Source organism: Nyctibius grandis, chromosome 1 (assembly GCF_013368605.1).
Source record: "Nyctibius grandis isolate bNycGra1 chromosome 1, bNycGra1.pri, whole genome shotgun sequence".
NCBI classification, from domain to species: Eukaryota; Metazoa; Chordata; class Aves; order Nyctibiiformes; family Nyctibiidae; genus Nyctibius; species Nyctibius grandis.
The window spans coordinates 109,218,196-109,231,276 of record NC_090658.1 but is presented as its reverse complement, the minus strand read 5'-3'; the positions used below and the strand labels follow the sequence as shown (position 1 = coordinate 109,231,276).

The window sequence follows — 13,081 nt, the reverse complement described above, 5'->3', positions numbered from 1 at the left end:
AGTGATAATGTTAATTTAGCCTAATGAAGAGGAGACTCAGGCAGGGTCATGACATGTATCAGCCTTATATGTAAAAGGACGCTGCGGAAGGGAAGTACCTGGTGGCTGAGATGAGAAGTAACAGACTAACGATTACAGCAAGGAAGACGTTAGGTTGGGTATTTGGAAAAACTTAATAAAGGTCATGAAGCATTTGAGCAGATCGGCTAGAGAATTTGTAGTCTTTGGCTTTTAATGTCTGTAAGAGTAGATAAGGAATGTGTCGGGAACAACACACATTCCGGGAAGCTGGATGGGCTAAACTGACTTTTTGCCTTCTGTGATTCTTTGATATCCTTAAATGCTTTAGTTAATTACAAACTAAATTAGGCAGAAACAGGTGTATCTTTTTAATGTGGTAACTGCTCTCTTTTCCTTTGTTTGAAGGTTGAATGTGCTGCTTATAATCCTGAACCGTACCTCTCTGGTGAAACCGAGTCAGATTCCTGTGCCATGGAACATGGTTTTCTTTGGGTAAGTGTAATCTTTAAAAGCTAAAAAGGGGTTTGTCTCCTGTTTCTCTGCATTGTTTTTTGAGACTCTTGGCAGTGTATGGATCTGAAATAAATTTTGGGTTGTTTTTTTCTCTGTTTTTCTTTTTTGTTTGTTTGTTTTAAGCTGAACCTCTATATAGGATAGCTAGTAATTTTGTCCATGTGATCTCGCTGTTCTCTGTAGGGTGTCACTTATGTGTGTGTGATTTGTTAGTGCAGCACAGAACAAATTCCAAAGTGCTGAGCACACTCAGAAGTGAGTTACATGCTAATTTATAATGAGGGCTGCTAAAACCCGTATAAGCTCACACTGTCCTATTCTCTGTTTCTGTATTTTAAAAATATTTTAGCCGTAAATAATCTGTTTAAGTCTGTACATAAGAAAAAAAAACTATTCTGGCATATTTTTATGACCCCAAATATGCGGATAGTCCAGACAAAGTGAGACAGCCAATACTTTTTTTAAAAAAAAAAAGGCTAATGATTTCAGTTGTAGTTCTTGTTACTACAATGCTGAAGTTTTAAGGGAACCCTTGTGAATTAAAAGTAGAAGTTAGAAATAGCTTTTGTTAGTGGTCTTTTTCAGGGTCACCCATATAATTTCTTTTTGTCTTCGCTATTTGTAAACAGTCATCACAAGTATATACCAATAAAATCTTTCTATTGCCATAAAATTTCTCTTTGCTTTGGTTTTTCATTTCATATAAGCATAAAGAGTTACTATATAAAAACACTTCCTGCTGCTTGGGCAAACATTTTTTTTTTTTACTCTTCCCAGATCCCTAAAATATAGAGAATTGTGGACATGTTGATGATACTTAGTTCTGGATCAGGGAGAAGTTTAGGATTCTGTACCAGCACGTTTACAAAAGGGATATTAATAATCGCTTCTTCTGTTGGGACAGAGCATTCATTTGTAGACCTGTTATTATGCGAAGGACAGGCCTCAGCTGTATTATCTGTTTTAAGAAAAGCTGAGATAACTGAGAACACCACTTATTAAAATAATATATTACACAGGTACTTACTGTAATTGCATTACATTATGTATATACATATGAGTCAGACATCAGAAGAGGCCGTAATATTCCTCCTTTCAAAAAAGAAAAAACTGTTTTTGTGAGTATACAAGGGAATTTTGTGTATATAATGCTTTGAAATCCTTGTATTTGCACCGAATTATTTTCGTGTTTATGTCTTAATGCATGAAAACTCATATTCACGTGAGTAACTTGAGATGCACTCTTCAACTGACATTGCAGTCATTCCTTCTTGTTAATGCGGATCTTCCTGGAGACAGGTATCAGTCTTGGTCTTTATTTTTTCTTTCCTCTTTCCGATTTAGATTGGCAGTTGTACTAATCAGATGGGCCAGATTGCAATAGTCTCATTTCAAAGCTCCAGCCCCAAGGTTATTGAGTGCTTCAATGTGGAATCACGGATTCTCTGCATGGTCTACATACCAGGGGAGGAGAAACCGAAAGAGCAAAATAAGGCTCTCGACTCTGAAAATGTTCTTGCAAAAGCTTCTAATGTGCCTACTATTTGCCTTGGCATGGAAGAAGGAAGGTGATTCTCATTTTTAGTGTACTGTGCATGATTTATTCATTAGGTTTATGATTCTGTAGCAGAATTATGTGAGATACTTCCAAGAAAATGTCGTCTTTTTGAAAAAGTATCCATGTGATATCCCAGTGACCTCAACTTATCCTTTCCACCTAAATCAAGGAAAAAATACACTCTACATGATTTTAAAATACACTACGTAGTATTTGAAATTAAAATATTGCGTATATTTGATGAAAGAGGATTAATTCATCATACATCACGTCTGAAAAATATATTACTTTTGTAATGTTACAACATAATCTTTAGGTATTGGAAAATTTTTGGAATGACAAAGTGTTGATGAGGAACCCATTAACCTTCTACACTGTGATATTGTGCAGGATTTGTCATGCGTATAAATAATATTGCTGTTTACTATTGACATGAGTTATTTTGCTCTGTTTGAACTGATGACCTTACTGAGTCGTCACTTGATTTGTATTGAAGAACAAAGCTATATTTTCTAAACTTATAGGTCAGTAAGGAAACAGGTCTTGTTATAGCTAGTGAGGGCATAAGTATGTAACTACATGTGATTTTTGAAGGTGTTTCTAACTGGTATAAATGAAGGAGAACAAAATTCTCCAAGGAAAATGCTATGTTTCAGAAATTCCAACATCTAATTGTACTGATTATCTTTGCTTGTGAAGTGCAATTAATTCCAGATTTAACTATGCAATATTCCTAACATACGCATGGTAATAATCTGTAGGAATGGTGGGAATTTTAAGTGTAATTGATGTCTAGTAGTGAGTTTTTCTTCTCTTTTGCCTAGTTCTCCAGGTAATACTTAATCCATGTATTTTTTTTTAACTAATCGAAAGTTTTGGATAGACTCATAATAAGAGCTTTGAGCAGAATTTTTATTATGTCTCTGCTGAATAAATGTTTCTCCAGACAAGACAGTATGAAAAGTGTTGTCATATGTCAATGTTAAGTAATTGCAAATTGTCTACATAGACATTTTGGAGGATCAAGGTACTCCTTTCCATCTTACTCATCTTCCTGTGAATGGAAGGAGAAAAACTTTTTTTTTTTCCCCCCAATGTTTTATTCTAAACCTCTTTTGTGCATATTCTAATAAGAACTAAATAAAACGTAATATCACAGGTTTATTTTTTTCTTGCTTCTTTCTACAGCATTTCTGTTTACAAAAGTTGCCAAGGCTCAAAGAAAATTCGACTTCAACACTTCTTCACTCCTGAAAAATCAACTATTATCAGCTTAACATATATGTCTCACTACTTGTTTGCTGGCTTGGTAAATGGAAACATCTCAATCTACACAAAAGCAGAAGGTAATGTAGTGAAATGATTTGATAACATCCTGAGGAACTCGCATGTCAGTATATTTTGGCAGAAGTAGTTTTCCACTATTATATTTTCCGAAAATTCTCTGTAAAACTGCTGATCTAAGGTTACTACACTTTCCAGTATTTCTGAAAAGACTTGTTTTCTCTTTTTGAAGGATAGTAGAAACTTTGATACTGTTCCCACTTTTAACATATGATACATAAAAAACTGCTGTGTGCCCCCCTTAGCTTAAACTCTAAGGTCTTCAGTGTTACAAAAGTCCAGAAGTTTATGTGATAACATACAGTATACTGTGTTTTACACACCACAATGCTAATTCCACTCAACTACCTAGTATTGACATTTATGGAAAACAAAAATTTCCTATTGGTAGAGATGCCTGTGTATCTCATTTGAAATGACAACTCCATTTTTACTGTACAGATAGGAGATGTCTTTCCTGTGTGTGCGGCTCGTGTTTTCACAGTAGGACTTCTTTTTCCATTAGCATCACAGTTGGTTGTTCTGTATGTAACTAAGTAATTGGCTAAAATAATTTGAGTAAAGGAGAATCCCAGGTAATACTTCTGAACCAGAACTGTCCTCTCCAGAGCTGGTTCAGGTCCTTGTCTGTGTACTTCCAGTACATCTCACTAGCTTTCCTGCAGTACTGCGTACATACATAGTTAATTAAGTTCAGAATCAGTGGGGCTTTACTCAAAGTTTGAAACCTGAGTTTTTAAGTGAGGTGTTAGCACAGAGACACCTAACCTTGCAAAGTGCAGAGCCAGCAGAGATCTGATGTACCTTATTAGTGTGAGCTAATAATACTTCTCTAATGAGGTGCGCCCTGTAAACAGTGCGGTTGCATTTGCGTGGCGCTGTACCTTGGCTACTAAATCCTGCCAGTCTCTAACTGAGGAGCCAAGCTCAGTATCTTGAATCTTGGAACAAATTGTATGTCCAGTGTTAGATCATATAAAGACTTAGTTTGGGAAAGGTACAGGGTGCAATTTTTTTTTTCCTAAGCAACAAATTCTGAAAAAAGTGTTGGGAAAGAGATTTCCTTTCACCAGTTGTCATCTTCAACCCAGTGGGTTTCCTGTTGAGCTGTTGTCTTTGATCTGAAGCAGAGGTTAGATTTCAGTTCCGTTGAAAAAAAATTTTTTTTACCACTGAATAGCAAATTTTTCTTTGTTTTGGAGGCACAAGAGTGAGGCCTTGATCCTAGTCTCATAACATCATTTTTGATGTTTCAGTTTCTGTATGTACCTGGGTGAGGTAGTAAAGTGAATCTGTCATCTTCTCTGAAAGGGATTGGTGTATTTAAGCTGTTTTAAGACTGCAATTGCTGTCACTCAACTTCTTCCAGAAAAGACCACTTCAGAAACACGAGTGGCATCCTTGGCAGTATAGGTAAGAAAGGATGCATGGGTTGCCTATCTACAAAGGATGTTAAGGATGGGGCAGAGCTGTTATGAGCTGGACATTATGTTGTATTGACCAGGATCGTAGCGTCCCCTGTTTATCTTCCTCTGAAGACACCAATTTTGTGCAGTTAGATATTCATAGAGCTTGTCGCAGTCTATTTGAGGATCGCTGAAGCTCTGAGATGGGAAATATGCATTCATGTTTTTCTGACTCACCTTGTTGTCCCTTTCCTTACAGTTTGGTCTGTGTGTGTTATTTCAGTTCTCCGTGCCTCGTGAAAGTTGTGTGAATCAGCTGCTCCCATGTTAGCGTTCGTATTCCTTATAGTTGGCTGCTATGGTCATGTGAGGCAGTTAGCCCTGGAGGGGTGTTTTTATGAGCACTGACCTATTTTACCAAACAAAGGAATCCAAGTGGTGAATCAGGAGGGAGGGGGAATGCAGCCTCCAAAGAGCTTTGTGCAATTCATCAGGATCGCCTTCTGTTCTATGCAGGGGGTTACTTTCCAGCCATGCACTTCAACTTGGGTTTTGGTCTGTCAGCATAAAGGAGATTAAGGAAAGATTTAAAAGTGAACGTGAAATATGCATTACAAGGCATCTTGGTTTGAAGCCTGAGAAGGACAAATGTTGTGGGATGCACAGGTAAAATAGTTGTGCAGCCTGTTGTGGGACTCCATGAATGAAAAGCGAAAATCGTTCTTGTAGACAAAAATGCACCTTGCAGCCTCTATTAGAGTTGTGATCCTTGTGTCTTCCTCTCTGGGCTGAAAGTGTGGTGAATCAATTCAGTCACTGAAGCTTGATGCCTTTATATATGTAGTCAAAGACCCACGACTTCTGTAATTTGGTTTTCAGTACCCAAATAGCTCTAATTTCTCCTGTTGTTTTCAGATGGCTCAATGTGTGTAAATATCCACTTGTTTACAAACGGCAAGTGCTCTCTTCTGTCTTTCTTCACAAGAGAAAGTGGTCAGATCAACAGCATCCAGAGTGCTCTCTGGCTGCAGAAAGTCTTGTCTTGAAGTAATTTAAAATGGAAACTAAGAAGTATGTATAGTAAACCAAGGAACACATGCCATGTTAGTAGGAGAGTTGAAGGTGCACAGTGAGATTTTTTCCTTTATGGAGGGTAGTCATGTTTTACTGAGACACCTCGGTATCTGTGTATTTTCACTTATGAGTTGAAAAGTACTTGAATGTATTTGAACATAAATTAAAAGCAATGAGATGCTGATACCATAAAATTGCTCAGCTCTTAAATGTGAGCTAACATGGTGATCTGTGAAAATGTCACAGAAAGACTAGGATGTAGGTCAGTGAATACGTTAATCCTAAAAATAGGAGCCATGATAATTATCCTCATAATCCTTAATTTTATGTGGGTGATAAGACTAGTTTGGGGAACTGTGAAACAGCTAATGCCTTAAATGCTGTCATATGTAGGGATGGTAATGATGCAGATTGTAAAGTTTCTGACACCTTGTGTATTACGAACTTGTTTACTGTGCTATTAACTTTTGCACAGTTATCACTCTGAAATATTGTGTATTTAGTGTTTGCCTCAGACTGAATTATTAGGAGTATTTCCAGGCAAAACACTTCTAGAATAAGATTAAGGAAAAAATACATTGTATTGTCTTTGTTTAAAAAACATAACAAAACCCCTTTGTGATGATTGCAGACAGCCCAGCAGATGTGTTTTCTGAGTAATGTAATAGCGAAAAAGGTCAGCGCATGTTTGACTTCCAATCACAAACGTATCTTAGGAAAAGGAAATCACAATCTTTTATATAATATAGGTGTATTGTTCCTGATATACTGTAGTCAGTTCCAGTTACTTCCTTTCTGCTAGACATTGATGTACATTTCCTTTCCATAAAGTCCTGTAAAGAGCATGGAGAGAAACAGGAAAAAAAATAAAAATTCAATGATTGTGGCAAAGAGTAGTAGAATTAATATATTAGTAGTTTCAGAAAGAGTTTGGTTAAGATGAGAGGACAGATGCACAAAAAAGACATGCTGCTTTGATTGCAATGGCTGTCCTTTCGGCACGATTGGTATGTGTTGCCTCTCACTCGTGTACAACACCCACAGCAAGCCCTTGCACATTCACCCCTAGAACTAAATTCAGAGTGCTCTGCGTGCTCGATGATGCTTCCCCTATGCTCAGCACTGGTGAGGCCACACTTGGAGTGTTGGGTCCAGTTTCTGGGCTCCTCAGTACGAGAGACATGGACGTACTGGAGAGAGTCCAGCACAGGGCCGTTCAGATGATGAAGGGACTGGAGCATCTCTCCTGTGAGGAAAGGCTGAGAGAGCTGGGACTGTTCAGCCTGGAGAAGAGAAGGCTCAGGGGATCTCATCACGGCCTACAAATAACTGAAGGGAGAGCGGAAAGAGGATGGGTGGACTCTTCGATGGGTTAAAAACTGGCTGGATGGCCGAGCTCAGAGAGTGGTGGGGAATGGGGCAAAGTCCAACTGGCGGCCGGTCACTAGCGGTGTTCCCCAGGGCTCAGTTCTGGGGCCGGTGCTGTTCAATATCTTTATAGATGATCTAGACGTAGGGATTGAGTGCACCCTCAGCAAATTTGCAGATGACACCAAGCTGGGTGGGAGGTCTATCTGCTGGAGGGTAGGAAGGCCCTACAGAGGGATTTGGACAGGTTAGATAGATGGGCCGAGACCAACGGCGTGAGGTTCAACAAGAACAAGTGCCGGGTCTTACACTTTGGCCACAACAACCCCATGCAGCTCTACAGGCTGGGGGAAGAGTGGTTAGAAAGCAGCCCGGTGGAAAGAGACCTGGGGGTGCTGATCGACAGCCGGCTAAACATGAGCCAGCAGTGTGCCCAGGTGGCCAAGAAGGCCAATGGCATCCTGGCCTCTATTAGGAATAGTGTAGCCAGCCAGTCTAAGGAAGTGATCGTCCCTCTGTACTCGGCACTGGTGAGGCCTCATCTTGAATCCTGTGTCCAGTTCTGGAAAGATGTTGAGGTGTTGGAGCGAGTCCAGAGGAGGGCGACCAAGCTGGTGAATGGTCTGGAGGGTCTGACCTACGAGGAACGGCTGAGGGAGCTGGGGTTGTTTAGCCTGGAGAAGAGGAGGCTCAGAGGTGACCTTATTGCAGTCTACAACTACCTGAAGGGAGGTTGTAGTGGAGTGGGAGTCGGCCTCTTCTCCCAGGTAACTAGCGATAGCACAAGAGGACATAGCCTCAAACTTCGCCAGGGGAGGTTCAGGTTGGACATTAGGAAGAATTTCTTTTCAGAAAGGGTTATTAGACATTGGAATGGGCTGCCCAGGGAGGTGGTGGAGTCACCATCTCTGGATGTGTTTAAGAAAAGACTGGACATGGCACTTAGTGCGATGGTCTAGATGACATGGTGGTGTCGGGGCAACGTTTGGACTCGATGATCCCTGAAGTCTCTTCCAACCTGGTTGATTCTGTGATTCTGTGATTCTTTTCAGTGGTGCCCAGGATCAGAGGCAATGGGCACAAACTGGAACACAGAAGGTTCCCTCTGAACATCAGGAAACACTTTTTTACTGTGAGGGTGACTGAGCACTGGCACAGGTTGCCCAGAGAGGTTGTGGAGTCTCCTTCCTTGGAGATATTCAAAAGCTGTATGGACACAGTGCTGGGCAACCAGCACTAGGTGACTCTGCTTGAGCAGAGGGGGTTGGACCAGATGACCTCTAGAGGTCCCTTGCAACCCCAACCGTTCTGTGACTCTATGAGTAGAGAAATGTCCAAACAAACCAGTAAGAAATTGAAACAAGGGATTTCTTAATGGCATCATACTTCCAGGTGCTGCTGAGCTAGAGAAGTGCCACTTGTGATTCACAGTGCAGAGCGTGCACCTATGATCAAATTCGTAAGCTGAGGATGAATCATGCCTCTTTTTTTTTTTTTTTTTTTTTTTCCAAACAGGATAGGAGATGTAGAATATGTAATTTCTCATATAGTATCCTAATGGCTGAAGCACAAGGCTCTCAGGTGAAGAGATCTTTATTTTATCAAATGGTTATTTAATACATAAGCTTTTGCTCTGTTCCCTTTCACTCAGGCTTTAACTCTTTTTTTCATGAGTGGGTCAGCTTTAACATGAAGAAGGGATTGGGAATGCTACCATTGCCACTCTGAGTGGCCCTTGCCTGGGTGGCTAGAGGTCTCTTCTGGAAGCCTGAAGATACTGATGTGAATCTTCTTTTGCTGTAGAGAGAACTGAGGCCGCACACCCATAAGAGGAAGCCTCTTGCACGTTTTAATGAAAGCTGTATTTTCTAGTAGGTTTTTGGAGAGCCTGTGTCTGTAGGTGTCTGCTGATAGGTTCTGGCTCTGAGGTTTGTGAAAGGAAGAAAAGCTCAACTTTGAGGATTGCAATTGAACGTGAAACAAGAACAACAGGTGAGGCAATTGTAGCCACGCACAGAACAGAAGTTTACATTCTTTAGAGAGACTTCAGTGGTAGAAACTTAGGCAGCTCTGAAGTTGGTCAAGAGTTTTGATGACTTAACCTGTCCAAAGATGCCTCATGACACTAATCAATGATCATTTTCAGGGGATTAATATCAAGCAAAAGGACCAAAACTGAAAGGAAATATAAGAGTAAGGGGGAACAGTTAACAACAGTGAAGGGGTAGCAGGTCAGTTCATGAGCAAGATACCTTGATCAGTTTGGTAAGACAATTGTGTACTTTGACAAATGCAGGAAGGGAGGAATATGTGGAATGTAAAGCACTGATGTTAAACTTCAGAGCTTGAGCGGATCCACGCGCTGCTCCACCATGTCTGAAGAGTGCAGTTCTGGCATGTGATGGCCACTTAAAGTAGACGTAGTAAGAGGTATTGCTATGAAAAGTAAGGAATGGTATTAAGCTGTTAGGGAGAGGACTAGAGCAGTGATATTGAAAAAGAAATAAATACTGTTGTCTTGACTGTGTTATCACTGTTAGCAGTATCACCTAATACTTGTTACCAGAAGTATGTTGACATTGCTGTCAGTCTTACTTGCATATCTCATGCTGGGATGCTTTTAGGTGGAGCTCTGTCAGCTATTTAGCATGAAGAATTTGTTGCATGTGTAGGAAAAAATGTCTATATGCATGTGTAGCACAGGACGTTCCTAGTTGCACCTTGTTTAGAAGAGCAGACCCGAGTCTCTCAGCTTACTTCCAAGTGATAAGAAATGTGCTAAACTTTTTACTTCTGTAGCTACCATCTTACTACTCAACAGTGCTGCTTTACATACCATGTGATGGAAAAAATGTTTGTGCTCCAGTGCACAAATTAACCAACAACCGCTGTTCCCAGGGCTGTGTTGGCAGCTCTGTTGAAATCATCAATAGTGCTACTAAGCAAGAGAGGGAGCTACCAACAAAAAAGCATGTTCAGTTCAGCTCAGCTGAAAGCATAAAGGAAGGAAAAACTACTACAAACTTTAAAAAGTCTTTCTGAGGGGATAAACTATGTTTTATTAGGTTATCTCATATGAAGACCTGAGAGCACCAACAAATTATAATTATTAAAAATACTAAATATTAATGAATTGTTTATAAATTAAATAATAATAAGAAACTTATTTTTATAAATTATTGTAAAACAATATTACTTTCCTTCATTGGGTTTTATGGAAACAAACCACAGAAAGATAAAACAGCCAACATTCTGTCCTATAAAATGATATAAATGTCCTATAAAATGTTTAGACGCATCTCATTCCTGCAAATAGCTGTATGTGCAGTTCGTATTCTGTTATAATAATGTTATAGGGACTGCCAGAGACTGTCATGTCTTGTGTACTAGGCATTTGGTGTATCTATAGTAAGGGTCTATACCTGCTTTGATGTGGTCAGTTTAAGATCAGAGTCAACTAAAACTTGCCAATACGCTAATCTTTATGTGTTGTTAATACTTGTATGGACTTTTCTCACAAAGCAAAAGGAAGACCCCTATCTCTTCTCCCACTGTTTCCTTCCTGTTTCCACAGGTGTCAGGCTTCGGTCTTGTATTTGCTCAGGGCGCAGATAACTGATTTTTCCACATACAGACTAGTCCCTGGTTACCGGATATGTGTACTGCATGTTGTATCTCATTTGGTATCTATATGCTTACCTCAGAGGTAGAAGATGACTTTATTGTCTGTGGCTTTCAGCATTCTGGAGACAACAATGACCAGAAAGTCTTCCTAAAACTAAACCGGTGCTTATTTAGAGAACAGAAACAAGGCATTGATTGGACAGAATTTTAAGACAAGTCACACTTCTGTGGGCACTCCTGTAGGCATTCTCCAGCCAGGTCTCCAGGAGCCACATTATATACATCTCTATTGCTTATTTTTCTTTTGCTTGGTTCCTGCTTTTCATAAAAGAGTTTGCTGGTCTCATTGCACTGGCTTTGTTCTATTGTATGCCTTGAGATTTTGTTGGCAAAAGTTTTATCTCAGCTACTATTTCTTTCTACTTTTCTTTTTTCTTAGGAAAAAATCAATTTATTAAATGAGTAACCAAGGATTTCTAACATCAAATGAAGTGGTTCTATATCTTTTGTAAGTGCTGCGCTTAATTTTAAATACATGGATAGTATCAGTTGTTGGACTTGCTTACTTAAGTACGTCTTGAATCTGCAGGTGCTTACACAGGTAGAATAGAGATAATACTTCTTTTCACTTAGATTTTAGAAGTAATGAACTTTGCATAAGACAGATAACATGAAATAGCCAACATCAAACATAAAGTCTGTGCAGGCAGGTATTGAATAGGGTCTGCTGAGATCTGGAGAGAGAGGCAGAGAGAGTATTATGTTTTCTTAAATGTGTGATTTTGATAGTCTTGAAACAACTTGTGAACTAGACACAGACTTGCTAAGTAATTTTGGTGATGGGCGATAAAATTCTTGGTCAGCAAAATGAAGCCGTGATCTTGCTTTTAGCCAGCAGCCTGGGGTTAAAGCATGCACAGAAGCGTGTTGGATTACCACGCTTAATCCCTTGCTGTGCTTGAGAGGATTTGTACCCAAGCTTCCAACTCTCGGGAGATTACCCTGGCTGCCACAAAATAAAGAGGAGTGAGATGCACAATGCTCAGTTTCTCCTCCTGGTGCCATTCCACTTTGTATAATTAATTAAGCATTCACTGAGGCAGGGACCAGAACACAGCTGACCCAGCATTTAAATACTGCCCTAATTATCAGACTTAGTGAGTCTCCCCCTGCACTTCTTTTCCCTTCATCTGCCTCAGATGCTGTCTGATCTGGAAGACAGCAATGTTTGCAGGAAGAAACAAATGAGTACTACAGAATAGCCTTATCACATGGCTAGGGTATCTGGGTAGAGTGGTAGCTTTGGGTTTTTCCTGGGCCGATATATCCAGTGGGATTGCAGTTTCTTTACATGAAGTCATGGTAACATGAAAGACATCAGGTTTCTATCTCGCCTTTTTCATATGTCTCATCCCACTGAACTCCTAAAGCTAACTGGATTGTTAAGTGCTGTGCTAACAGCACCAACAGAAAGTGGTTTTGTAAGAACTGAGTTTTGATATGCATATTTGTTGAATCAAATATTCATAACACCGGTAGTATTCATAACATCGGTAATACTGAACTCACCTTCTTACCTTGCAGTAAGTTGTTTCAGAATTTTTATTTTGCAATCGACATTCACCTGACACCAGTATTATTTTTCCTTTTCACTCAAAACTATTACAAATGCTAGATCATAACTTTAAATAAGACTTGATTAAAATTAATAACACAGCTTAATGCTTAGCCATCTGAGGAGTTGCATGGAAGTTGAGGGCATAAAGATCCAGACCCCCAAAATAAGCTTAGATGCTTGAAGTGATATTTAAGCAAAATTTAAATCTGAGTCCACAACTGAGATCCTGAAATATGCTTTATATATAGATTAAGGCCAGATTGGATGAGGCTTTGAGCAACCTGGTCTAGAGGAAAGGTGTCCCTGCCTGTGGCAGGGTGGTTGGAACTAGATGATCTTTAAGGTCCCTTCCAACCCGAACCATTCTATGATTCTATGATAGATTAATGTTGTCACGGTTTAAAGCTGGGCTGGCTATCAAACCGGCAGCGCACGCTCTCTATTAACCCCCCTCCTTCCTCTCAGAAGGGGAAGGGAAAGAGAAAAGGGAGAGAGACTTATGGGTTGGAAAGTTAAAACAGCTTTAATGAACTATAATAATGAAAAAGAGTATAA

The 13,081-nt window shown here is 39.7% G+C and overlaps 1 protein-coding gene across 1 annotated transcript in view; it reads left to right on the top strand.

Annotated features, from left to right (window-relative positions):
• The window catches only part of ARHGEF10 (Rho guanine nucleotide exchange factor 10), a 130,479-nt gene that overhangs the window by 93,240 nt on the left and 24,158 nt on the right, over positions 1–13,081 (top strand). The window contains 3 exon segments of the mRNA XM_068405602.1: positions 427–513; positions 1,879–2,102; positions 3,281–3,438. Of these exon segments, the coding sequence (XP_068261703.1) occupies positions 427–513; positions 1,879–2,102; positions 3,281–3,438 (469 nt within the window).